Here is a 25,685-nt window from a genome sequence, read left to right as displayed (position 1 = left end):
CATCGAGATAAAGTCTTGAACCGTTGCATCGTGGGAAGTATTGATTCTCTCTCTCTCTCTCCCTCTAGTCCTCTGAAGGACTCTGATAAGGACCGGCGTCTGTCGGTGGAGATCTGGGACTGGGATCTGACCAGCAGGAACGACTTCATGGGAGCGCTCTCATTCGGCGTCTCAGAGCTCCAGAAACAAGGAGTGGATGGATGGTAAGATGGAGGGAGGGAGGAGGCAGAGGAGGATGGAGAGAGGGGAGGGAGGGAGGGAGGGAGGGATGGAGGATGGAGGGAGAGGAGGATGGAGGGAGGGAGGCAGAGGAGGGAGGGGGGGAGGGAGAGGAGGATGGAGAGGAGGATGGAGGGAGGGAGAGGAGGATGGAGGGAGGGAGGGAGGCAGAGGAGGATGGAGGGAGGGAGGGAGGGAGGGAGAGATGGAGGATGGAGGGAGAGGAGGATGGAGGGAGGGAGGCAGAGGAGGGAGGGGGGGAGGGAGAGGAGGATGGAGTGGAGGATGGAGTGAGGGAGAGGAGGATGGAGGGAGGGAGAGGAGGATGGAGGAAGGGAGGCAGAGGAGGGAGGGGGGGAGGGAGAGGAGGATGGAGTGGAGGATGGAGGGAGGGAGAGGAGGATGGAGGGAGGGAGGGAGGGAGGGAGGGAGGGAGGGAGGGAGGGAGGGAGGGAGGGAGGGAGGGAGGGAGGGAGGGGAGGAGGATGATGATGATGGAGGGGCATCTACAAACTCCAGAAACAAGGAGTGGGTGGATGGTGAGATGGAAGGAGAGAGGGAGGGAGAGGAGGATGGTGAGATGGAAGGAGAGAGGGAGGGAGAGGAGGATGGTGAGATTGAAGGAGAGAGGGAGGGAGAGGAGGATGGTGAGATGGAGGGAGAGGAGGATGGTGAGATGGAGGGAGAGGAGGATGGTGAGATGGAGGGAGAGGAGGATGGTGAGATGGAGGGAGAGGAGGATGGTGAGATGGAGGGAGAGGAGGATGGTGAGATGGATGGAGAGGAGGATGTCCATACATAAAGCCAACCCTGGCATCAGGGCTGATATAAAACAGGGACATTTGCCAACCCTGGCATCAGGGCTGATATAAAACAGGGACATTTGCCAACCCTGGCATCAGGGCTGATATAAAACAGGGACATTTGCCAACCCTGGCATCAGGGCTGATATAAAACAGGGACATTTGCCAACCCTGGCATCAGGGCTGATATAAAACAGGGACATTTGCCAACCCTGGCATCAGGGCTGATATAAAACAGGGACATTTGCCAACCCTGGCATCAGGGCTGATATAAAACAGGGACATTTGCCAACCCTGGCGTTAGGACTGGAAAATCCCTGTTTTTTCCCTTGCGAAATATCAAAGTAACGTGAATTTGAAACTAGTGACACTTTAACGCTAGCCGAACATAGAGAGAATGGTGTTAATCTGTAGTGTTCATCTGTAGTGGTAATCTGTAATGTTCATCTGTAGTGTTCATCTGTAGTGTTCATCTGTAGTGTTCATCTGTAGTGTTCATCTGTAGTGTTAGTGTTCATCTGTAGTGTTAATCTGTAGTGTTCATCTGTAGTGTTAATCTGTAGTGTTCATCTGTAGTGTTCATCTGTAGTGTTCATCTGTAGTGTTAGTGTTCATCTGTAGTGTTAATCTGTAGTGTTCATCTGTAGTGTTAATCTGTAGTGTTCATCTGTAGTGTTCATCTGTAGTGTTAGTGTTCATCTGTAGTGTTCATCTGTAGTGTTAATCTGTAGTGTTAATCTGTAGTGTTCATCTGTAGTGTTCATCTGTAGTGTTAGTGTTCATCTGTAGTGTTCATCTGTAGTGTTAATCTGTAGTGTTAATCTGTAGTGTTCATCTGTAGTGTTCATCTGTAGTGTTCATCTGTAGTGTTAGTGTTCATCTGTAGTGTTCATCTGTAGTGTTCATCTGTAGTGTTAATCTGTAGTGTTCATCTGTAGTGTTAATCTGTAATGTTAATCTGTAGTGTTCATCTGTAGTGTTCATCTGTAGTGTTCATCTGTAGTGTTCATCTGTAGTGTTCATCTGTAGTGGTAATCTGTAGTGTTAGTGTTAATCTGTAGTGTTCATCTGTAGTGTTAGTGTTCATCTGTAGTGTTCATCTGTAGTGTTCATCTGTAGTGTTAGTGTCAATCTGTAGTGTTCATCTGTAGTGTTCATCTGTAGTGTTCATCTGTAGTGTTCATCTGTAGTGGTAATCTGTAGTGTTCATCTGTAGTGTTAGTGTTCATCTGTAGTGTTAATCTGTAGTGTTCATCTGTAGTGTTAATCTGTAGTGTTAATCTGTAGTGTTAATCTGTAGTGTTCATCTGTAGTGTTCATCTGTAGTGTTAGTGTTCATCTGTAGTGTCAATCTGTAGTGTTCATCTGTAGTGTTAATCTGTAGTGTTCATCTGTAGTGTTAATCTGTAGTGTTAATCTGTAGTGTTCATCTGTAGTGTTAGTGTTCATCTGTAGTGTTAATCTGTAGTGTTAATCTGTAGTGTTAATCTGTAGTGTTCATCTGTAGTGTTCATCTGTAGTGTTCATCTGTAGTGTTAGTGTTCATCTGTAGTGTTAATCTGTAGTGTTCATCTGTAGTGTTAATCTGTAGTGTTAATCTGTAGTGTTCATCTGTAGTGTTCATCTGTAGTGTTCATCTGTAATGTTAATCTGTAGTGTTCATCTGTAGTGTTCATCTGTAGTGTTCATCTGTAGTGTTCATCTGTAGTGTTCATCTGTAGTGTTCATCTGTAGTGGTAATCTGTAGTGTTCATCTGTAGTGTTAGTGTTCATCTGTAGTGTTCATCTGTAGTGTTCATCTGTAGTGTTCATCTGTAGTGGTAATCTGTAGTGTTCATCTGTAGTGTTAGTGTTCATCTGTAGTGTTCATCTGTAGTGTTCATCTGTAGTGTTCATCTGTAGTGTTCATCTGTAGTGGTAATCTGTAGTGTTCATCTGTAGTGTTAGTGTTCATCTGTAGTGTTAATCTGTAGTGTTAGTGTTCATCTGTAGTGTTCATCTGTAGTGTTAGTGTTCATCTGTAGTGTTCATCTGTAGTGTTCATCTGTAGTGGTAATCTGTAGTGTTCATCTGTAGTGTTAGTGTTAATCTGTAGTGTCCATCTGTAGTGTTAGTGTTCATCTGTAGTGTTCATCTGTAGTGTTCATCTGTAGTGTTCATCTGTAGTGTTCATCTGTATATTCTACAGGTTTAAATTGTTGTCCCAGGAGGAGGGAGAATACTTTAATGTTCCTGTCCAACCAGACGGAGAAGACGGCAACGAGGAACTACGACAAAAGTTTGAGGTGAGAGAAACCGATGACATCACTGGCGGGAAGTGGGCGTGTCAACCAGAGGGAGGGATGCTGGTATTAAATCCTAGACTGCAGTCCAAACACATCATTTTTTTACCCGCTCAGCCCCTCGCGCTAATCCACCTTCCCTCGGGGGGGAATCCCCGTCGAAACCAGATGCAGTTTGATTTCCATCTTAAGTGGAGGTCCAATTCACTAACGTTACCCCATCGGCTCTCGATTTAGGCCCGAATTAGGCCAAACTCTATATGTAACAGTCCCCTGTTCCAACCTCTATGTAACAGTCCCCTGTTCTAACCTCTATATGTAACAGTCCCCTGTTCCAACCTCTATGTAACAGTCCCCTGTTCCAACCTCTATGTAACAGTCCCCTGTTCCAACCTCTATATGTATGTAACAGTCCCCTGTTCCAACCTCTATGTAACAGTCCCCTGTTCCAACCTCTATGTAACTGTCCCCTGTTCCAACCTCTATGTAACTGTCCCCTGTTCCAACCTCTATATGTAACAGTCCCCTGTTCCAACCTCTATGTAACAGTCCCCTGTTCCAACCTCTATGTAACAGTCCCCTGTTCCAACCTCTATGTAACAGTCCCCTGTTCCAACCTCTATATGTATGTAACAGTCCCCTGTTCCAACCTCTATGTAACAGTCCCCTGTTCCAACCTCTACATGTATGTAACAGTCCCCTGTTCCAACGTCTATGTAACAGTCCCCTGTTCCAACCTCTATGTAACAGTCCCCTGTTCCAACCTCTATGTAACAGTCCCCTGTTCCAACCTCTATATGTATGTAACAGTCCCCTGTTCCAACCTCTATGTAACAGTCCCCTGTTCCAACCTCTACATGTATGTAACAGTCCCCTGTTCCAACCTCTATGTAACAGTCCCCTGTTCCAACGTCTATGTAACAGTCCCCTGTTCCAACCTCTATGTAACAGTCCCCTGTTCCAACCTCTATGTAACAGTCCCCTGTTCCAACCTCTATATGTAACAGTCCCCTGTTCCAACCTCTATGTAACAGTCCCCTGCTCCAACCTCTATGTAACAGTCCCCTGTTCCAACCTCTATATGTATGTAACAGTCCCCTGTTCCAACCTCTATATGTAACAGTCCCCTGTTCCAACCTCTATGTAACAGTCCCCTGTTCCAACCTCTATATGTAACAGTCCCCTGTTCTAACTTCTATGTAACAGTCCCCTGTTCCAACCTCTATGTAACAGTCCCCTGTTCCAACCTCTATGTAACAGTCCCCTGTTCTAACCTCTATATGTCTGTAACAGTCCCCTGTTCTAACCTCTATATGTCTGTAACAGTCCCTTGTTCTAACCTCTGTATGTCTGTAACAGTCCCCTGTTCTAACCTCTGTGTGTCTGTAACAGTCCCCTGTTCTAACCTCTGTATGTCTGTAACAGTCCCCTGTTCTAACCTCTGTGTGTCTGTAACAGTCCCCTGTTCTAACCTCTATGTAACAGTCCCCTGTTCTAACCTCTGTATGTCTGTAACAGTCCCCTGTTCTAACCTCTGTATGTCTGTAACAGTCTCCTGTTCTAACCTCTGTATGTCTGTAACAGTCCCCTGTTCTAACCTCTATGTAACAGTCCCCTGTTCTAACCTCTGTATGTCTGTAACAGTCCCCTGTTCTAACCTCTATGTAACAGTCCCCTGTTCTAACCTCTGTATGTCTGTAACAGTCCTCTGACCGTGATGAATGACGTGAGCTTAATGTTTAGACAGAGAAAAGCAGATATTTATACTCTTCAGTCCTGACTGCCATTCTTCTAGATTGAAGAACATGTAATTACGTTTTTATGTCAGTTATCAAACTATCAAAATGTTGACCTAAGAAACTGTAACTCTGATCATGAAGTTGTCTCTCCCCGTCAGAGGGCTAAGATTGGTCCCGGGAAGAACACAGACGGCTCCTCCTCTAACTCCACCTCTAAGTACGATAGCAACGGTAACCAGGACCGCGTCAAACTGACAGACTTCAACTTCATTATGGTGTTGGGCAAGGGCAGCTTCGGGAAGGTACGTGGTGGAGAGACTGTATGGGGGGGGGGCAGAGAGACTGTATGGGGGGGGGGACGGAGAGACTGTATGTGGGGGGGGGGGGGGACTGTATGGGGGGGACAGAGAGACCGGATGTGGGGGGGTGGAGAGACTGTATGGGGGGGACGGAGAGACTGTATGGGGGGGACGGAGAGACTGTATGGGGGGGGTGGAGAGACTGTATGGGGGGGGTGGAGAGACTGTATGTGGGGGGGACGGAGAGACTGTATGTGGGGGGGGGGAGACTGTATGGGGGGGACAGAGAGACCGGATGTGGGGGGGGGCCGTATGGGGGGGACAGAGAGACTCTGTGGGGGGGGGACAGAGAGAGACTGTGGGGGGGGACGGAGAGACTGTATGGGGGGACAGACAGAGAGACTGTATGTGGGGGGAACAGAGAGACTGTATGTGTGTGCGTGGTGGGGGGGGGTGGAGAGACTGTATGTGTGTGCGTGGTGGGGGGGGGGGGGGGGGGGGTGGAGAGACTGTGTGTGTGCGTGGTGGGGGGGGGGGGGGTGGAGAGACTGTATGTTGGGGATGGAGAGGGGGTGTGTTACTCTGTTAAATATCCCCTCGTCTCTAGGTGATGTTAGCAGAGCGTAAAGGAGCAGACGAGCTGTACGCCGTAAAGATCCTGAAGAAGGACGTGGTGATTCAGGATGATGATGTGGAGTGCACCATGGTGGAGAAGAGGGTCCTGGCTCTGTCCGGGAAACCTCCCTTCCTCACACAGCTCCACTCCTGTTTCCAGACCATGGTAAACACACACACACACAGAGGCAAACACACACACACACATGTCCTGACCAGCTCCACTCCTGCTTCCAGACCATGGTAAACACACACACACACAGAGGCAAACACACACACATGTCCTGACCAGCTCCACTCCTGCTTCCAGACCATGGTAAACACACACAGAGAGAAACACCATTCTCAAGAGCAGGTGGTCTGCTTTTATCAGTGTTTTCTGAGGTGGAATTCTGGGAATACTGAACAGTCTCTTCTCCTCCCTTGCTGTCTCTCTCTCTCTTTCTTTCTCTCTTTCTCTCTCTCTCTCTCTCTCTCTCTCTCTTTCTCAACCCTTGCTGTCTCTCTCTTTCTCTCTCCCTCTTTCTCTCTCTTTCTTTCTCTCTTTCTCAACCCTTGCTGTCTCTCTCCTCCCTCTCTTTGTCTTCTCTTGAGAGCCAGGTCTTTCTATGGTCTCCTCTTTCAATAGCAAGGCTATGCTCACTGAGTCTGTACATAGTCAAGGATTTTCTTAATGTTTGGTCAGTCACAGTGGTCAGGTGTTCTGCCATTGTGTTCTCTCTGTTTAGGGCCAGACAGCATTCAAGTTTGCTATGTTTTTTGGTTGATTCTTTCCAGTGTCAAAAAGTTATATTTTAGCTTTCTCATGATTTGATTGAGTCTAATTGTGTTTCTGTCCTAGACCGAGGCAGGTGTAGTTCTTTGTGTGCTCTAGAGCGACAGTGTCTAGATACAAATTCTATTTGTGGTCCTGGCGACTGGACCTTTTTTGGAACACCATTATTTTGGTCTTCCTGTGATTTACTGTCAGGGCCCAGGTCTGACAGAATCTGTGCAGAAGATCTAGGTGCTGCTGTAGGCCCTCCTTAGTTGGGGACAGAAGCACCAGATCAGACAGCAGACATTTGACTTCTGAATCCAGCAGGGTGAGGCCGGGTGCTGCAGATTGTTCTAGTGCCTTCGCCAATTTATTGATATATATGTTGAAGAGGGTGGGGCTCAAGCTGCATCCCTGTCTCACCCTGTGTGAAGAAATGTGTGTGTTTTTGTGTCTAATAGAGTGGGTTAGGTCTGCTCTATACCAAGTTACCCACTGAGTCTCTTCCCTGTCTAATAGAGTGGGTTAGGTCTGCTCTATACCAAGTTACCCACTGAGTCTCTTCCCTGTCTAATAGAGTGGGTTAGGTCTGCTCTATACCAAGTTACCCACTGAGTCTCTTCCCTGTCTAATAGAGTGGGTTAGGTCTGCTCTATACCAAGTTACCCACTGAGTCTCTTCCCTGTCTAATAGAGTGGGTTAGGTCTGCTCTATACCAAGTTACCCACTGAGTCTCTTCCCTGTCTAATAGAGTGGGTTAGGTCTGCTCTATACCAAGTTACCCACTGAGTCTCTTCCCTGTCTAATAGAGTGGGTTAGGTCTGCTCTATACCAAGTTACCCACTGAGTCTCTTCCCTGTCTAATAGAGTGGGTTAGGTCTGCTCTATACCAAGTTACCCACTGAGTCTCTTCCCTGTCTAATAGAGTGGGTTAGGTCTGCTCTATACCAAGTTACCCACTGAGTCTCTTCCCTGTCTAATAGAGTGGGTTAGGTCTGCTCTATACCAAGTTACCCACTGAGTCTCTTCCCTGTCTAATAGAGTGGGTTAGGTCTGCTCTATACCAAGTTACCCACTGAGTCTCTTCCCTGTCTAATAGAGTGGGTTAGGTCTGCTCTATACCAAGTTACCCACTGAGTCTCTTCCCTGTCTAATAGAGTGGGTTAGGTCTGCTCTATACCAAGTTACCCACTGAGTCTCTTCCCTGTCTAATAGAGTGGGTTAGGTCTGCTCTATACCAAGTTACCCACTGAGTCTCTTCCCTGTCTAATAGAGTGGGTTAGGTCTGCTCTATACCAAGTTACCCACTGAGTCTCTTCCCTGTCTAATAGAGTGGGTTAGGTCTGCTCTAACCCCTGGGTTTGGGGTTCTTCATTTATCTGTCTTGCTGTGATGTCGAAGCTATGGTCAGGGTCTGAGGTGGACTGTTCTACTGGCTTCTCTGCGGGGGTGGCCAGCTCTCTAATGGGTTGTTCCCTGTCACTCGTCATCATTCTCACCCTCTCCTCCAGCAGTCTGATCCTCTCCTCCAGCAGTCTGATCCTCTCCTCTAGTGCTCTGTTCTTCTCCTGCTCTTTCTCCTGTTGAAGTTGTCTCACCACAGTCCAGAGTGCAGATATGTCTCTCTCTCCACCTCCAGCTCTCGGGGTCTGCTTGAAGGGGTGTTGTTGTTGATGGAGTGTCTCTCCCCCTCTCTCTCTCTCTCTCTCTCTCCAGGACAGGTTATATTTTGTGATGGAGTATATCAACGGAGGAGACCTCATGTATCAGATCCAGCAGGTCGGCAAGTTCAAGGAACCCCACGCTGTGTGAGTACACACACCACAAACACACACACACACACACACTCTCTCCTGTGCCTGGTCTAACTCAGTGTGTGTGCGTGTGTGTGTGTGTGTGTAGTTTCTATGCTGCAGAGATCTCCATCGGCCTCCTCTTCCTCCATTCCAAAGGCATCGTTTACCGGTGAGTGACTGTTTTACTCCATGTTTGTTACGTGTGGTATTCCGCCCCGGGGCCTTGTGGGAAACAGAGGGCCGAGCATCAACCTGTTGTAGTGGAGCCTCAGCATCCACATCCCCAATGGTCTGTCGTGGTCCAAACACACTAACACAGTCAGTGGAAACGGGCGACGCCTCTTCCCCCTCAGGAGACTGAAACGATTTGTCATGGGCCCTCAGATCCGCAGCAGTCTAAGCCACTGCATCTCAGGGCTACAGGCGTCACTACAGACCCTGGTTTCAATTCCAGGCTGTATCACAACCGGCCGTGATTGGGAGTCCCATAGGACGGCACACAATTTGGCCCAGCGTCGTCCGGGTTTGGTCGGGGTAGGCCGTCATTGTAAATAAGAATTTGTTCTTAACTGACTTGCCTAGTTACATATTACCTCAACAACCTCATACCCCTGCACATTGACTCGGTACTTGTACTTCTTGTACTCATTGTTGTGTCTCTATTTCCTTTGTTATTTTTTTGCAAATTTGTCTTACTTTTTAAAATTTTTGGGCTCGTAAGTAAGCATTTCACAGGAACAGCTGGTGCTCTCACGCATGGTTCAGTGTTGCTTGTTTCGAAGCAAATATAGAAGGCATTTAGCTTGTCTGGTAGGCTCACATCACATGTGTCGTGATTTGACTTTTAACATGAATCTAAAGACTGTTATTTATCGAATCAACCTAAATATGGTTAATTGTTACCCGATTTAAATTAACCATGTAACAATTAACTCATTAGGTTCTGGGGCACCATGCGGTTCTTTAAAGAGTTACCAGCTCCCAAATTTAACTCTAAAGGTCTTTACCGATCACATCTATAAACAGGCAACTTATTGATCATAACCTCGTATCATATCATCATTCTGAACAGTCCTTCTTGTATCTGCAACTTATTGATCATAACCTCGTATCATATCACTATTCTGAACAGTCGTAACCTTCTTGTATCTGCAACTTATTGATCATAACCTCGTATCATATCACCATTCTGAACAGTCATAACCTTCTTCTTGGCAAAAACCAGAGCCTTACTCTGTAAAGTGTAAAGTAAAGTAAGTTTAAAGTAAAGTAAAGTAAGTGTAAAGTAAAGTGTCAAGTAAGTGTAAAGTAAAGTGTAAAGTAAGAGTAAAGTAAAGTAAGAGTAAAGTAAAGTAAGTGTAAAGTAAAGTAAGTGTAAAGAAAAGTGTAAAGTATAGTAAAGTGTAAAGTAAAGTAAGTGTAAAGTGAAGTAAAGTAGGTGTAAAGTAAAGTGTAAAGTATAGTAAAGTGTAAAGTAAAGTAAGTGTAAAGTTAAGTACAGTAGGTGTAAAGTAAAGTGTAAAGTAAGTGTAAAGTAAAGTGTAAAGTAAGTGTAAAGTAAAGTAAAGTAAGTGTAAAGTAAAGTAAGTCTAAGGTAAAGTGTAAAGTAGAGTAAAGTAAGTGTAGAGTCAAGTAAGTGTAGAGTCAAGTAAGTGTAGAGTAAAGTAAGTGTAGAGTAAAGTAATTGTAGAGTAAAGTAAGTGTAAGTGTAAAGTAGTGTAAAGTAAAGTAAAGTAAGTGTAGAGTAAAGTAAGTAAAAAGTAGCGTAACGTAAGTGTAAAGTAAAGTAAGTGTAAAGTAAAGTAAGTATAAAGTAAAATAAAATAAATTTAAAGTAAAGTATGTGTAAAGTAAAGTAAAGTAAGTGTACAGTAAAGTGAAAAGTAAAGTGAAGTGTAAAGTAAGTGTAAAGTAAAACGTAAAGTAAAGTGTAAAGAAAGGTTAAAGTAAAGTAAAGTGAAGTGTAACGTAAAGTAAATGTAAAGTAAAGTAAAGTGTGAAGTGAGTGTAAAGTAAAGCAAGTGTAAAGTAAAGTGTAAAGTAAAGTAAGTGTAAAGTGATGTAAATGTACAGTAAAGTGTAAAGTGGAGTGTAAAATAAAGTGTACAGTGAAGTGTAAAGTAAAGTGTAAAGTAAAGTAAAGTGTAAAGTAAAGTAAGTGTACAGTAAAGTGCACAGTAAAGTAAAGTGTAAAGTAAGTGTATAGTAAAGTGTACTAGTTAAGTGTACAGCAAAGTGTAAAGTAAAGCAAGTATACAGTAAAGTGTAAAGTAAAGTAAGTGTAAACTAAAGTGTGAAGTAAAGTAAGTCTAAAGAGAAGTGTAAAGTAAAGTAAGTGTAAAGTAAAGTGTACAGAACAGTGTAAAGTAAGGTAAAGTGTAAAGTAAAGTGTGAAGTAGCACAAAGTGTAAAGTGAAGTAAGTGTAAAGTAAAGTGTAAAGATGAGTAAAGTGTAAGGTAAAGTGAAATGTAAAGTAAGTGTAAAGTAAAGTGTAAAGTAAAGTAAAGTGTTAAGTAAAGTAAAGTGTAAAGCAAAGTGTAAAGTAAAGTTAAGTGTTAAGTACAGTGTAAAGTACCGTGTAAAGTAGCGTGTAAAATAAACCACAGTGTGAAGTAAGTGTAAAGTAAAGTAAGTGTAAAGTAATGTATGTGTACAGTAAAGTAAGTGTAAAGTAGAGTACGTGTAAAGTAAAGTAAAGTAAGTGTGGAGTAAAGTAAGTAAAAAGTAGCGTAAAGTAAGTGTAAAGTAAAGTAAGTGTAAAGTAAAGTAAGTATAAAGTAAAATAAAATAAGTTTAAAGTAAAGTATGTGTAAAGTAAAGTAAGTGTACAGTAAAGTAAAAAGTAAAGTGAAGTGTAAAGTAAGTGTAAAGCAAAGCGTAAAGTACAGTGTAAAGAAAGGTTAAAGTAAAGTGAAGTGTAACGTAAAGTAAATGTAAAGTAAAGTAAAGTGTGAAGTGAGTGTAAAGTAAAGTAAAGTGTGAAGTGAGTGTAAAGTAAAGTGAGTGTAAAGAAAAGTGTAAAGTAAAGTACGTGTAAAGTAAAGTAAGTGTAAAGTGAAGTAAGTGTACAGTAAAGTGTAAAGTGAAGTGTAAATTAAAGTGTACAGTGAAGTGCAAAGTAAAGTGTAAAGTAAAGAAAAGTGTAAAGTAAAGTAAGTGTGCAGTAAAGTGTACAGTAATGTAAAGTGTAAAGTAAGTGTAGAGTAAAGTGTACTAGTTAAGTGTACAGCAAAGCAAGTATACAGTAAAGTGTAAAGTAAAGTAAGTGTAAAGTAAAGTGTACAGCAGAGTGTAAATAAAGGTAAGTGTAAAGTAAAGTGTAAAGTAAAGTAAGTCTAAAGTGAAGTGTACAGCACAGTGTAAAGTAAGGTAAAGTGTAAAGTAAAGTGTAAAGTATCACAAAGTGTAAAGTAAAGTAAGTGTAAAGTAAAGTGTAAAGGTGAGTAAAGTGTAAGCTAAAGTGAAGTGTAAAGTAAGTGTTAAGTAAAGTGTAAAGTAAAGTAAGTGTGAAGTAAGGTGTAAAGTGAAGTAAGTGTACAGTAGAGTGTAAAGTGGAGTAAAGTGGAAAGTAAAGTAAAGTGTAAAGCAAAGTGTAAAGTAAAGTGAAGTGTAAAGTACAGTGTAAAGTTAAGTGTAAAATAAACTATAGTGTAAAGTTAAGTGTAACGTAAAGTGGAGTGTGAAGTTAAGTGTAAAGTAACGTGTAAAGTAAAGTAAATTGTGAAGTAAAGTAAAGTGTAAAATAAAGTGCAAAGTTAAGTGTTAAGTAAAGCAAAGTGTAAAGTAAAGTGTAAAGTAAAGTAAAGTGTAAAGTAAAGTGACGTGTACGGTTAAGTAACGTTTAAAGTAAAGTTAAGTGTAAAGTAAAGTGTAAAGTAAAGTATAGTGTAAAGGAAAGTGTAAAGTTAAGTGTATAGTTAAGTAAAGTGTAAAGTACAGTAAAGTGCAAAGTAAAGTAACGTGTAAAGTAAAGTAAGATGTAAAGTAAAGTGTAAAGTAAGATGTAAAGTAAAGTGTAAAGTAAGATGTAAAGTAAAGTGTAAAGTACCTAAAGTAAAAATACTTTAAATGACTATTCATGTTGTTTTTGGGTTTTCTGTACCTCACTATTTATATTTTTGCCAACTTTTACTTCATTCCTAAAGACAATAATGTACTTTTTACATTCATTTTCCCTGACACCCAAAAGATAGTCGTTACATTTTGACAGGAAAATGGTCCAATTCACACACTAAACAGAGAACATCCCTGGTCATCCCTACTGCCTCTGATCTGGAGGACTCACTAAACAGAGAACATCCCTGGTCATCTCTACTGCCTCTGATCTGGAGGACTCACTAAACAGAGAACATCCCTGGTCATCCCTACTGCCTCTGATCTGGAGGACTCACTAAACAGAGAACATCCCTGGTCATCCCTACTGTCTCTGATCTGGTGGACTCACTAAACAGAGAACATCCCTGGTCATCCCTACTGTCTCTGATCTGGAGGACTCACTAAACAGAGAACATCCCTGGTCATCCTCTACTGCCTCTGATCTGGTGGACTCACTAAACAGAGAACATCCCTGGTCATCCCTACTGTCTCTGATCTGGAGGACTCACTAAACAGAGAACATCCCTGGTCATCCCTACTGCCTCTGATCTGGAGGACTCACTAAACAGAGAACATCCCTGGTCATCCCTACTGCCTCTGATCTGGAGGACTCACTAAACAGAGAACATCCCTGGTCATCCCTACTGCCTCTGATCTGGAGGACTCACTAAACAGAGAACATCCCCGGTCGTCCCTACTGCCTCTGATCTGGAGGACTCACTAAACAGAGAACATCCCTGGTCGTCCCTACTGCCTCTGATCTGGAGGACTCACTAAACAGAGAACATCCCTGGTCCTCCCTACTGCCTCTGATCTGGAGGACTCACTAAACAGAGAACATCCCTGGTCGTCCCTACTGCCTCTGATCTGGAGGACTCACTAAACAGAGAACATCCCTGGTCATCTCTACTGCCTCTGATCTGGAGGACTCACTAAACAGAGAACATCCCTGGTCATCCCTACTGCCTCTGATCTGGAGGACTCACTAAACAGAGAACATCCCTGGTCATCCCTACTGCCTCTGATCTGGAGGACTCACTAAACAGAGAACATCCCTGGTCCTCCCTACTGCCTCTGATCTGGAGGACTCACTAAACAGAGAACATCCCTGGTCGTCCCTACTGCCTCTGATCTGGAGGACTCACTAAACAGAGAACATCCCTGGTCATCTCTACTGCCTCTGATCTGGAGGACTCACTAAACAGAGAACATCCCTGGTCATCCCTACTGCCTCTGATCTGGAGGACTCACTAAACAGAGAACATCCCCGGTCGTCCCTACTGCCTCTGATCTGGAGGACTCACTAAACAGAGAACATCCCTGGTCGTCCCTACTGCCTCTGATCTGGAGGACTCACTAAACAGAGAACATCCCTGGTCCTCCCTACTGCCTCTGATCTGGAGGACTCACTAAACAGAGAACATCCCTGGTCGTCCCTACTGCCTCTGATCTGGAGGACTCACTAAACAGAGAACATCCCTGGTCATCTCTACTGCCTCTGATCTGGAGGACTCACTAAACAGAGAACATCCCTGGTCATCCCTACTGCCTCTGATCTGGAGGACTCACTAAACAGAGAACATCCCTGGTCATCCCTACTGCCTCTGATCTGGAGGACTCACTAAACAGAGAACATCCCTGGTCCTCCCTACTGCCTCTGATCTGGAGGACTCACTAAACAGAGAACATCCCTGGTCGTCCCTACTGCCTCTGATCTGGAGGACTCACTAAACAGAGAACATCCCTGGTCATCTCTACTGCCTCTGATCTGGAGGACTCACTAAACAGAGAACATCCCTGGTCATCCCTACTGCCTCTGATCTGGAGGACTCACTAAACAGAGAACATCCCTGGTCATCCCTACTGCCTCTGATCTGGAGGACTCACTAAACAGAGAACATCCCTGGTCATCCCTACTGCCTCTGATCTGGAGGACTCACTAAACAGAGAACATCCCTGGTCATCCCTACTGCCTCTGATCTGGTGGACTCACTAAACAGAGAACAACCCTGGTCATCCCTACTGCCTCTGATCTGGAGGACACACTAAACAGAGAACATCCCTGGTCATCCCTACTGCCTCTGATCTGGAGGACTCACTAAACAGAGAACATCCCTGGTCATCTCTACTGCCTCTGATCTGCCTCTGATCTGGAGGACTCACTAAACGGAAAACATCCCTGGTCATCCCTACTGCCTCTGATCTGGAGGACTCACTAAACAGAGAACATCCCTGGTCATCTCTACTGCCTCTGATCTGCCTCTGATCTGGAGGACTCACTAAACAGAAAACATCCCTGGTCATCCCTACTGCCTCTGACTCACTAAACACAAATGTTTGGTTTGTAAATGATGTCTGAGTGTTGGAGCCCCTGGCTATCCATCAATTTGTATTTATTTTTCATGGTGCCGTCTGGTTTGCTTAATATAAGACATTTGAAATGGTTTATACGTTTTTACTTTAGATACTTAAGTATATTTTAAACCAAATACTTTTAGACAAGTACTACTTGAGTAGTATTTTACTGGGTGACTTTCACTTTTACTTGAGTCATTTTCAGCACTTGGCCCGTTTTGTGAGCTTGTGTGTCCTACCACTTTGCGGCTGAGCCGTTGTTGCTCCTAGACGTTTCCCCTTCACAATAACAGCACTTACATTTGACTGAGGGAAGCTCTAGCAGGGCAGAAATGTGACGGACTGACTTGTTGGAAAGGTGGCATCCTATAACGGCGCCATGTTGAAAGTCACTGAGCTCTTCAGTAAGGCCATTCTACTGCCATTGCTTGTCTATGGAGATTGCATGGCTGTGTGCTCAATTTTATACACCAGTCAGCAACAGCGGTGTGGCTGAAACAACCCGAATGCATTTTGAAGGGGTGTCCACATACTTTTGGATATATATATATATAGTTTATGTATAATATGTCTGTGTGTGTTTATGTGTCTGTGTGTGTTTATGTGTGTGTAACGTGTGTATGTAGGTTTAACGTGTGTGTGTGTGTGTGTGTGTGTGTGCCTCTTCTAGGGATCTGAAGCTGGACAACGTGATGCTGGATGCAGAAGGACACATTAAGATAGTCTGTCTCTGTGTGCCTCTCCTAGGGATCTGAAGCTGGACAACGTCATGCTGGATGCAGAAGGCCACATTAAGATCGCTGACTTTGGGATGTGCAAAGAGAACATGTTAGACGGTGTCACCACCAAGACCTTCTGTGGGACCCCAGACTACATCGCTCCTGAGGTAAGGATTGCTTCTGTTCTTCAACTCGCTTCTGTTCTTCTTTCTCCTCTCCTCCCCCCCTTAGTCCTCAAATCAAAATCAAATGTATTTATATAGCCCTTCGTACATCAGCTGATATCTCAAAGTGCTGTACAGAAACCCAGCCTAAAACCCCAAACAGCAAGCAATGCAGGTGTAGAAGCACAGTGGCTAGGAAACACTCCCTAGAAAGGCCAGAACCTAGGAAGAAACCTAGAGAGGAACCAGGCTATGTGGGGTGGCCAGTCCTTATCTGGCTGTGTCGGGTGGAGATTATAACAGAACATGGCCAAGATGTTCAAATGTTCATAAATGACCAGCATGGTCGAATAATAATAAGGCAGAACAGTTGAAACTGGAGCAGCAGCACGGCCAGGTGGACTGGGGACAGCAAGGAGTCATCATGTCAGGTAGTCCTGAGGCATGGTCCTAGGGCTCAGGTCCTCCGAGAAAGAAAGAGAGAAAGAGAGAATTAGAGAGAGCACACTTAAATTCACACAGGACACCGAATAGGACAGAAGTACTCCAGATATAACAAACTGACCCTAGCCCCCCGACACATAAACTACTGCAGCATAAATACTGGAGGCTGAGACAGGAGGGGTCAGGAGACACTGTGGCCCCATCCGAGGACACCCCCGGACAGGGCCAAGCAGGAAGGATATAACCCCACCCACTTTGCCAAAGCACAGCCCCCACACCACTAGAGGGATATCTTCAACCACCAACTTACCATCCTGAGACAAGGCCGAGTATAGCCCACAAAGACCTCCGCCACGGCACAACCCAAAGGGGGGGGGGGGAGCCAACCCAGACAGGATAGTCCTCTATCCCTCTCTCCTCCCCCTTAGTCCTCTATCCTCCTTCTATCTCATCACTTGCTCCTCCCCCCTTAGTCCTCTATCTCATCCCTCTCTCCTACCCCCTTAGTCCTCTATCCTCCTCCTATCTCATCCCTCTCTACTCCCCCCCTTAGTCCTCTATCCTCCTCCTATCTCATCCCTCTCTCCTCCCCCTTAGTCCTCTATCCTCCTCCTATCTCATCCCTCTCTCCTCCCCCTTAGTCCTCTATCCTCTTCCTATCTCATCCCTCTCTCCTCCGCCCCTTAGTCCTCTATCCTCCTCCTATCTCATCCCTCTCTCCTCCCCCTTAGTCCTCTATCCTCCTCCTATCTCATCCCTCTCTCCTCCCCCTTAGTCCTCTATCCTCCTTCTATCTCATCACTTGCTCGTCCCCCATTAGTCCTCTATCTCATCCCTCTCTCCTACCCCCTTAGTCCTCTATCCTCCTCCTATCTCATCCCTCTCTACTCCCCCCCTTAGTCCTCTATCCTCCTCCTATCTCATCCCTCTCTCCTCCCCCTTAGTCCTCTATCCTCCTCCTATCTCATCCCTCTCTCCTCCCCCTTAGTCCTCTATCCTCTTCCTATCTCATCCCTCTCTCCTCCACCCCTTAGTCCTCTATCCTCCTCCTATCTCATTCCTCTCTCCTCCCCCTTAGTCCTCTATCCTTCTATCTCATCCCTCTCTCCTCCCCCCTTAGTCCTCTATCCTCCTCCTATCTCATCCCTCTCTCCTCCCCCCTCCAGATCATAGCGTACCAGCCCTATGGGAAGTCCGTGGACTGGTGGGCCTTTGGAGTTCTGCTCTACGAGATGCTGGCTGGACAGGTAGGTGTGTGTGTGTGTGTGTGTGTGTGTGTGTGATATTTGTCTCGGTTCATCGTCTTACAGTACGTAGTGCAGAATGTCAGCGGTGTCCTCTCAGTGGCGCTCTGTGTGTCCCTCCCCAGCCTCCGTTCGATGGTGAGGACGAGGATGAGTTGTTTCAGTCCATCATGGAGCATCACGTCTCCTACCCCAAGTCCATGTCCAAGGAGGCTGTCGCCATCTGCAAAGGGGTGAGTATACACACTTACACTCTCTATCTCTCGCTCTCTCTCTCTCACACACACACACACACTCTGACCTCTGACCCCTATCTCTAGTTGATGACCAAGCACCCAGGGAAGCGTCTGGGCTGTGGTCCGGAGGGGGAGAGGGATATAAAGGAACACGCTTTCTTTCGTTACATGGACTGGGACAAACTGGAGAACAAGGAAGTCCAGCCGCCCTTCAAACCCAAAGCTGTGAGTCTGACCTATATAACCTATATATATATATATACAGTGGGACAAACTGGAGAACAAGGAAGTCCAGCCGCCCTTCAAACCCAAAGCTGTGAGTCTGACCTATATAACCTCTCTCTGTCTCTCTCTCTCTCTCTCTCTCTGTCTCTCTCTCTCTCTCTCTCTCTCTCTCTCTCTGTCTCTCTCTCTCTCTCTCTCTCTCTCTGTCTCTCTGTCTCTCTCTCTCTCTCTCTCTCTCTCTCTCTCTCTCTCTCTCTCTCTCTCTCTCTCTCTCTCTCTCTCTCTCTCTCTCTCTCTCTCTCTCTCTCTCTCTCTCTCTCTCTCTATATATATATATATATATATATATATATATATATATATATATATATATATATATATATATATATATATATATATATACAGTGGGGCAAATCAAGTATTTAATCAGCCACCAATTGTGCAAGTTCTCCCACTTAAAAAGATGAGAAGAGGCCTGTAATTTTCATCATAGGTACACTTCAACTATGACAGACAAAATGAGAGAGAAAAAATCCAGAAAATCACATTGTAGGATTTTTAATGAATTTATTTGCAAATTATGGTGGAAAATAAGTATTTGGTCACCTACAAACAAGCAAGATTTCTGGCTCTCACAGACCTGTAACTTCTTCTTTAAGAGGCTCCTCTGTCCTCCACTCGTTACCTGTATTAATGGCACCTGTTTGAACTTGCTATCAGTATAAAAGACACCTGTACACAACCTCAAACAGTCACACTCCAAACTCCACTATGGCCAAGACCAAAGAGCTGTCAAAGGACACCAGAAACAAAATTGTAGACCTGCACCACCAGGCTGGGAAGACTGAATCTGCAATAGGTAAGCAGCTTGGTTTGAAGAAATCAACTGTGGGAGCAATTATTAGGAAATGGAAGACATACAAGACCACTGATAATCTCCCTCGATCTGGGGCTCCACGCAAGATCTCACCCCGTGGGGTCAAAATTATCACAAGAATGGTGAGCAAAAATCCCAGAACCACACGGGGGAACCTAGTGAATGACCTGCAGAGAGCTGGGACCAAAGTAACAAAGCCTACCATCAGTTACACACTACGCCGCCAGGGACTCAAATCCTGCAGTGCCAGACGTGTCCCCCTGCTTAAGCCAGTACATGTCCAGGCCCGTCTGAAGTTTGCTAGAGAGCATTTGGATGATCCAGAAGAAGATTGGGAGAATGTCATATGGTCAGATGAAACCAAAATATAACTTTTTGGTAAAAACTCAACTCGTTGTGTTTGGAGGACAAAGAATGCTGAGTTGCATCCAAAGAACACCATACGTACTGTGAAGCATGGGGGTGGAAACATCATGACTGATCCGTGTAAAGGAAAGAATGAATGGGGCCATGTATCGTGAGATTTTGAGTGAAAATCTCCTTCCATCAGCAAAGGCATTGAAGATGAAACATGGCTGGGTCTTTCAGCATGACAATGATCCCAAACACACCGCTCGGGCAACGAAGGAGTGGCTTCGTAAGAAGCATTTCAAGGTCCTGGAGTGGGGACTGAGTCATGAGGACTGGATGACTCCATCTACTTCATTATATTTATATTATGTTGTGGATGAGGACTGGATGACTCTCCATCTACTTCATTATATTATGTTGTGGATGAGGACTTCATTATATTTATATTATGTTGTGGATGAGGACTTCATTATATTTATATTATGTTGTGGATGAGGACTGTATGACTCCATCTACTTCATTATATTATGTTGTGGATGAGGACTGGATGACTCCATCTACTTCATTATCTTATGTTGTGGATGAGGACTGGATGACTCCATCTACTTCATTATATTATGTTGTGGATGAGGACTTCATTATATTTATATTATGTTGTGGATGAGGACTGTATGACTCCATCTACTTCATTATATTTCGTTGTGGATGAGGACTGGATGACTCCATCTACTTCATTATATTATGTTGTGCATGAGGACTGTATGACTCCATCTACTTCATTATATTATGTTGTGGATGAGGACTGGATGACTCCATCTACTTCATTATATTATGTTGTGGATGAGGACTGGATGACTCTCCATCTGCTTCATTATATTATGTTGTGGATGAGGACTGGATGACTCTCCATCTACTTCATTATATTATGTTGTGGATGAGGACTGGATGACTCCATCTACTTCATTATATTATGTTGTGGATGAGGACTTCATTATATTTATATTATGTTGTGGATGAGGACTGGATGACTCCATCTACTTCATTATATTATGTTGTGGATGAGGACTGGATGACTCTCCATCTACTTCATTATATTATGTTGTGCATGAGGACTGGATGACTCCATCTACTTCATTATATTTATATTATGTTGTGGATGAGGACTTCATTATATTTATATTATGTTGTGGATGAGGACTGGATGACTCTCCATCTACTTCATTATATTATGTTGTGGATGAGGACTGGATGACTCTCCATATCTACTTCATTATATTATGTTGTGGATGAGGACTGGATGACTCTCCATCTACTTCATTATATTATGTTGTGGATGAGGACTGGATGACTCTCCATCTACTTCATTATATGATGTTGTGGATGAGGACTGGATGACTCTCCATCTACTTCATTATATTATGTTGTGGATGAGGACTGGATTACTCTCCATCTACTTCATTATATTATGTTGTGGATGAGGACTGGATGACTCTCCATCTACTTCATTATATTATGTTGTGGATGAGGACTGGATGACTCTCCATCTACTTCATTATATTATGTTGTGGATGAGGACTGGATGACTCTCCATCTACTTCATTATATTATGTTGTGGATGAGGACTGGATAACTCTCCATCTACTTCATTATATTATGTTGTGGATGAGGACTGGATGACTCCATCTACTTCATTATATTATGTTGTGGATGAGGACTGGATGACTCTCCATCTGCTTCATTATATTATGTTGTGGATGAGGACTGGATGACTCTCCATCTACTTCATTATATTATGTTGTGGATGAGGACTGGATGACTCTCCATCTACTTCATTATATTATGTTGTGGATGAGGACTGGATGACTCTCCATCTACTTCATTATATTATGTTGTGGATGAGGACTGGATGACTCCATCTACTTCATTATATTATGTTGTGGATGAGGACTGGATGACTCCATCTACTTCATTATATTATGTTGTGGATGAGGACTGGATGACTCTCCATCTACTTCATTATATTATGTTGTGGATGAGGACTGGATGACTCTCCATCTACTTCATTATATTATGTTGTGGATGAGGACTGGATGACTCTCCATCTACTTCATTATATTATGTTGTGGATGAGGACTGGATGACTCTCCATCTACTTCATTATATTATGTTGTGGATGAGGACTGGATAACTCTCCATCTACTTCATTATATTATGTTGTGGATGAGGACTGGATGACTCTCCATCTACTTCATTATATTATGTTGTGGATGAGGACTGGATGACTCCATCTACTTCATTATATTATGTTGTGGATGAGGACTGGATGACTCCATCTACTTCATTATATTATGTTGTGGATGAGGACTGGATGACTCTCCATCTACTTCATTATATTATGTTGTGGATGAGGACTGGATGACTCCATCTACTTCATTATATTATGTTGTGGATGAGGACTGGATGACTCCATCTACTTCATTATATTATGTTGTGGATGAGGACTGGATGACTCTCCATCTACTTCATTATATTATGTTGTGGATGAGGACTGGATGACTCCATCTACTTCATTATATTATGTTGTGGATGAGGACTGGATGACTCTCCATCTACTTCATTATATTATGTTGTGGATGAGGACTGGATGACTCTCCATCTACTTCATTATATTATGTTGTGGATGAGGACTGGATGACTCCATCTACTTCATTATATTATGTTGTGGATGAGGACTGGATGACTCCATCTACTTCATTATGTGTATCTTCTGTTTCTCCTCTGTGTGTTTTAATTCATCTCATCCATCCCTCTTCTCTCCCCCCCTACAGTGCGGTCGCGAGGCAGAGAACTTTGATCGTTTCTTTACCCGCCACCCCCCCGTCCTGACCCCCCCCGACCAGGAGGTCATCATGAACCTGGACCAGGAAGAGTTCCAGGGATTCTCATTCGTTAACCCAGAGTACCCCGACATGGACTGACCCATCACAGCGCTGCATTAGCTCCGTGATCCTGCCCCTCTTCCAGATCTCATATCATTCCATCACCAGGATATAGTTTAGGACCAAAAAGGGTGTATCCCAGTTGTCTCTCCTCCCTCTTGAGCGTGCACTTGTTCACTACTCCTGAGTGGCGCGGCCGTCTGGTGGCATCTCAGTGCACGAAGCGTCACTACAGTGCCTGGTTCGAATCCCAGGCTGTGTCACATCCGGCCGTGATTGGGAGTCTTAAGAGGGCGGCGCACGATTGGCCCAGCGTCGTCCGGGTTTTGGCCTGGGGGGGGGGGGGGTTAGGTCGTCATTGTAAATAATAATTTGTTCTTAACTGACTTGCCTAGTTAAATAAAGATTAAATACATTTTTTTTATATATATAAACACAAATATAAAAACATTATTGGCGTTAACCTGGAGTAGAGTCTCCATTTACCACTCATTTCCTTTCAAGTGAGGAAGTGTATACTTTGGGAGGAAGGGGAGAGAATTGGGACATAGCCGAGGCCCTACCCATATCTACTGTTCTAACCTAAACACAGATCTAGGATCAGATTCCCCATGCCGCTAGTCTTAACTACCCATATCTACTGTTCTAACCTAAACACAGATCTAGGATCAGATTCCCCATGCCCCTAGTCTTAACTACCCATATCTACTGTTCAAACCTAAACACAGATCTAGGATCAGATTCCCCATGCCCCTAGTCTTAACTACCCATATCTACTGTTCTAACCTAAACACAGATCTAGGATCAGATTCCCCATGCCGCTAGTCTGAACTACCCATATCTACTGTTCTAACCTAAACACAGATCTAGGATCAGATTCCCCATGCCGCTAGTCTTAACTACCCATATCTACTGTTCTAACCTAAACACAGATCTAGGATCAGATTCCCCATGCCCCTAGTCTTAACTACCCATATCTACTGTTCTAACCTAAACACAGATCTAGGATCAGATTCCCCATGCCGCTAGTCTGAACTACCCATATCTACTGTTCTAACCTAAACACAGATCTAGGATCAGATTCCCCATGCCCCTAGTCTTAACTACCCATATCTACTGTTCAAACCTAAACACAGATCTAGGATCAGATTCCCCATGCCCCTAGTCTTAACTACCCATATCTACTGTTCTAACCTAAACACAGATCTAGGATCAGATTCCCCATGCCGCTAGTCTTAACTACCCATATCTACTGTTCTAACCTAAACACAGATCTAGGATCAGATTCCCCATGCCGCTCCTCTTAACTACCCATATCTACTGTTCAAACCTAAACACAGATCTAGGATCAGATTCCCCATGCCGCTCCTCTTAACTACCCATATCTACTGTTCTAACCTAAACACAGATCTAGGATCAGATTCCCCATGCCGCTAGTCTTAACTACCCATATCTACTGTTCTAACCTAAACACAGATCTAGGATCAGATTCCCCATGCCGCTCCTCTTAACTACCCATATCTACTGTTCAAACCTAAACACACATCTAGGATCAGATTCCCCATGCCCCTAGTCTTAACTACCCATATCTACTGTTCAAACCTAAACACACATCTAGGATCAGATTCCCCATGCCCCTAGTCTTAACCTGAACCATTACGGAGATCTGACCTCTGATCAGCGGTTAAAGACAACTTCTACTCAAAACAGAACAGAAGGGAAAAAAAAATGCTGAATCGATCGATTTTTCAACTAATCGATAATCAAATCAATGAGTTACATTCCCACCATCAACCCATCAAATGACCTCCCAACTGTTACTGGGATCAATATTTGACCGACTGATCGAACTGATTGACTTTCTTACTGTTTAATGATCAATCAGGGTATTGTTGTTTTGTTTGTATTGATTTAGGGATCTCCCGTTAGGGATTTAGAACTGTTGTGAAACGTTAGCATCGTGCTATTACAACGAGGGAGGCTGAAAACACGTATCCTCCTTGGGTACCGTCATCACCACCACCTCACACACCATGTTACGTTACTGTAAAACTGTGCCAAAGCAAGGTCAGAGTTCAGGGTCCAGTGTCCTCCGTTACGGGGGAGACACACGGCAGCCATTTTGTGCCACAGAGCCCCAAACAACCCCACACCTCGGGAATAGCATTCACTGCAACTGGAAACGCACGGACACACCAGGGCTCATCTCCAATAGTCTTGTCAACCCGGTCCAACCACACATCCTCTAGATATCGCTCTGAGACCAGGGCCCATTCCCCATAGTGACCTGCTATTGACCAGGGCCCATTCCCTCTATAGTGACCTGCTATAGGGCCCATTCCCTCTATAGTGACCTGCTATTGACCAGGGAGGGCCCATTCCCTCTATAGTGACCTGCTATAGGGCCCATTCCCTCTATAGTAACCTGCTATTGACCAGGGAGGGCCCGTTCCCCATAGTGACCTGCTATTGACCAGGGCCCGTTCCCCATAGTGACCTGCTATTGACCAGGGCCCAGTCCCTCTACAGTGACCTGCTATTGACCAGGGAGGGCCCATTCCCCATAGTGACCTGCTATTGACCAGGGCCCATTCCCTCTATAGTGACCTGCTATTAACCAAGGAGGGCCCATTCCCTCTATAGTGACCTGCTATTGACCAGGGAGGGCCCATTCCCTCTTTTAGTGACCTGCTATTGACCAAGGAGGGCCCATTCCCTCTATAGTGACCTGCTATAGGGCCCATTCCCTCTATAGTGACCTGCTAATAGGGCCCATTCCCTCTATAGTGACCTGCTATAGGGCCCTGGCTCAGTAGAAAGTAGTGCACTTCATAGGGAATAGGGTGTGATTTCAAACGCTGTCTAGGAATTATCTGACCACTGCCAAACAGAGATGTTGTTGTTTATACTTAACCAGGGTGGTTAGTTAGTACTTGGTTAGTTAACCAGGGTGGTTAGTTAGTACTTGGTTAGTTAACCAGGGTGGTTAGTTAGTACTTGGTTAGTTAACCAGGGTGGTTAGTTCATACTTGGTTAGTTAACCAGGGTGGTTAGTTAGTACTTGGTTAGTTAACCAGGGTGGTTAGTTAGTACTTGGTTAGTTAACCAGGGTGGTTAGTTAGTACTTGGTTAGTTAACCAGGGTGGTTAGTTAGTACTTGGTTAGTTAACCAGGGTGGTTAGTTCATACTTGGTTAGTTAACCAGGGTGGTTAGTTCGTACTGGTTTAGTTAACCAGGGTGGTTAGTTAGTACTTGGTTAGTTAACCAGGGTGGTTAGTTAGTACTTGGTTAGTTAACCAGGGTGGTTAGTTAGTACTTGGTTAGTTAACCAGGGTGGTTAGTTAGTACTTGGTTAGTTAACCAGGGTGGTTAGTTAGTACTAGGTTAGTTAACCAGGGTGGTTAGTTAGTACTTGGTTAGTTAACCAGGGTGGTTAGTTAGTACTTGGTTAGTTAACTGGTTATTAGTCCCGGGGGGTTGGGAAGTGTTCTGTAACTGTTTAAAGAGAGTTCTGATTATATTAC

General features: G+C 44.2%; 1 protein-coding gene across 1 annotated transcript in view; it reads left to right on the top strand.

Moving 5' to 3' along the window:
• The window catches only part of LOC139393666 (protein kinase C beta type-like), an 81,273-nt gene extending 57,774 nt beyond the window's left edge, over positions 1-23,499 (top strand). Inside the window, exons 7-17 of the mRNA XM_071142007.1 lie at positions 69-203; positions 3,211-3,307; positions 5,202-5,345; positions 5,950-6,123; positions 8,431-8,522; positions 8,617-8,679; positions 15,709-15,847; positions 17,455-17,535; positions 17,658-17,765; positions 17,853-17,993; positions 22,050-23,499. Of these exons, the coding sequence (XP_070998108.1) occupies positions 69-203; positions 3,211-3,307; positions 5,202-5,345; positions 5,950-6,123; positions 8,431-8,522; positions 8,617-8,679; positions 15,709-15,847; positions 17,455-17,535; positions 17,658-17,765; positions 17,853-17,993; positions 22,050-22,199 (1,324 nt within the window). The 3' untranslated portion in view covers positions 22,200-23,499. The remainder of the gene's footprint in view (positions 1-68; positions 204-3,210; positions 3,308-5,201; positions 5,346-5,949; positions 6,124-8,430; positions 8,523-8,616; positions 8,680-15,708; positions 15,848-17,454; positions 17,536-17,657; positions 17,766-17,852; positions 17,994-22,049) is intronic.
• The last annotated feature ends 2,186 nt before the right edge of the window (positions 23,500-25,685 follow it).

This window comes from Oncorhynchus clarkii, unplaced genomic scaffold (assembly GCF_045791955.1).
Source record: "Oncorhynchus clarkii lewisi isolate Uvic-CL-2024 unplaced genomic scaffold, UVic_Ocla_1.0 unplaced_contig_464_pilon_pilon, whole genome shotgun sequence".
In the NCBI taxonomy this organism is placed as follows: Eukaryota; Metazoa; Chordata; class Actinopteri; order Salmoniformes; family Salmonidae; genus Oncorhynchus; species Oncorhynchus clarkii.
The sequence above is the reverse complement of the archived record's forward strand: the minus strand, read 5'-3'. Positions and strand labels throughout refer to the sequence as shown.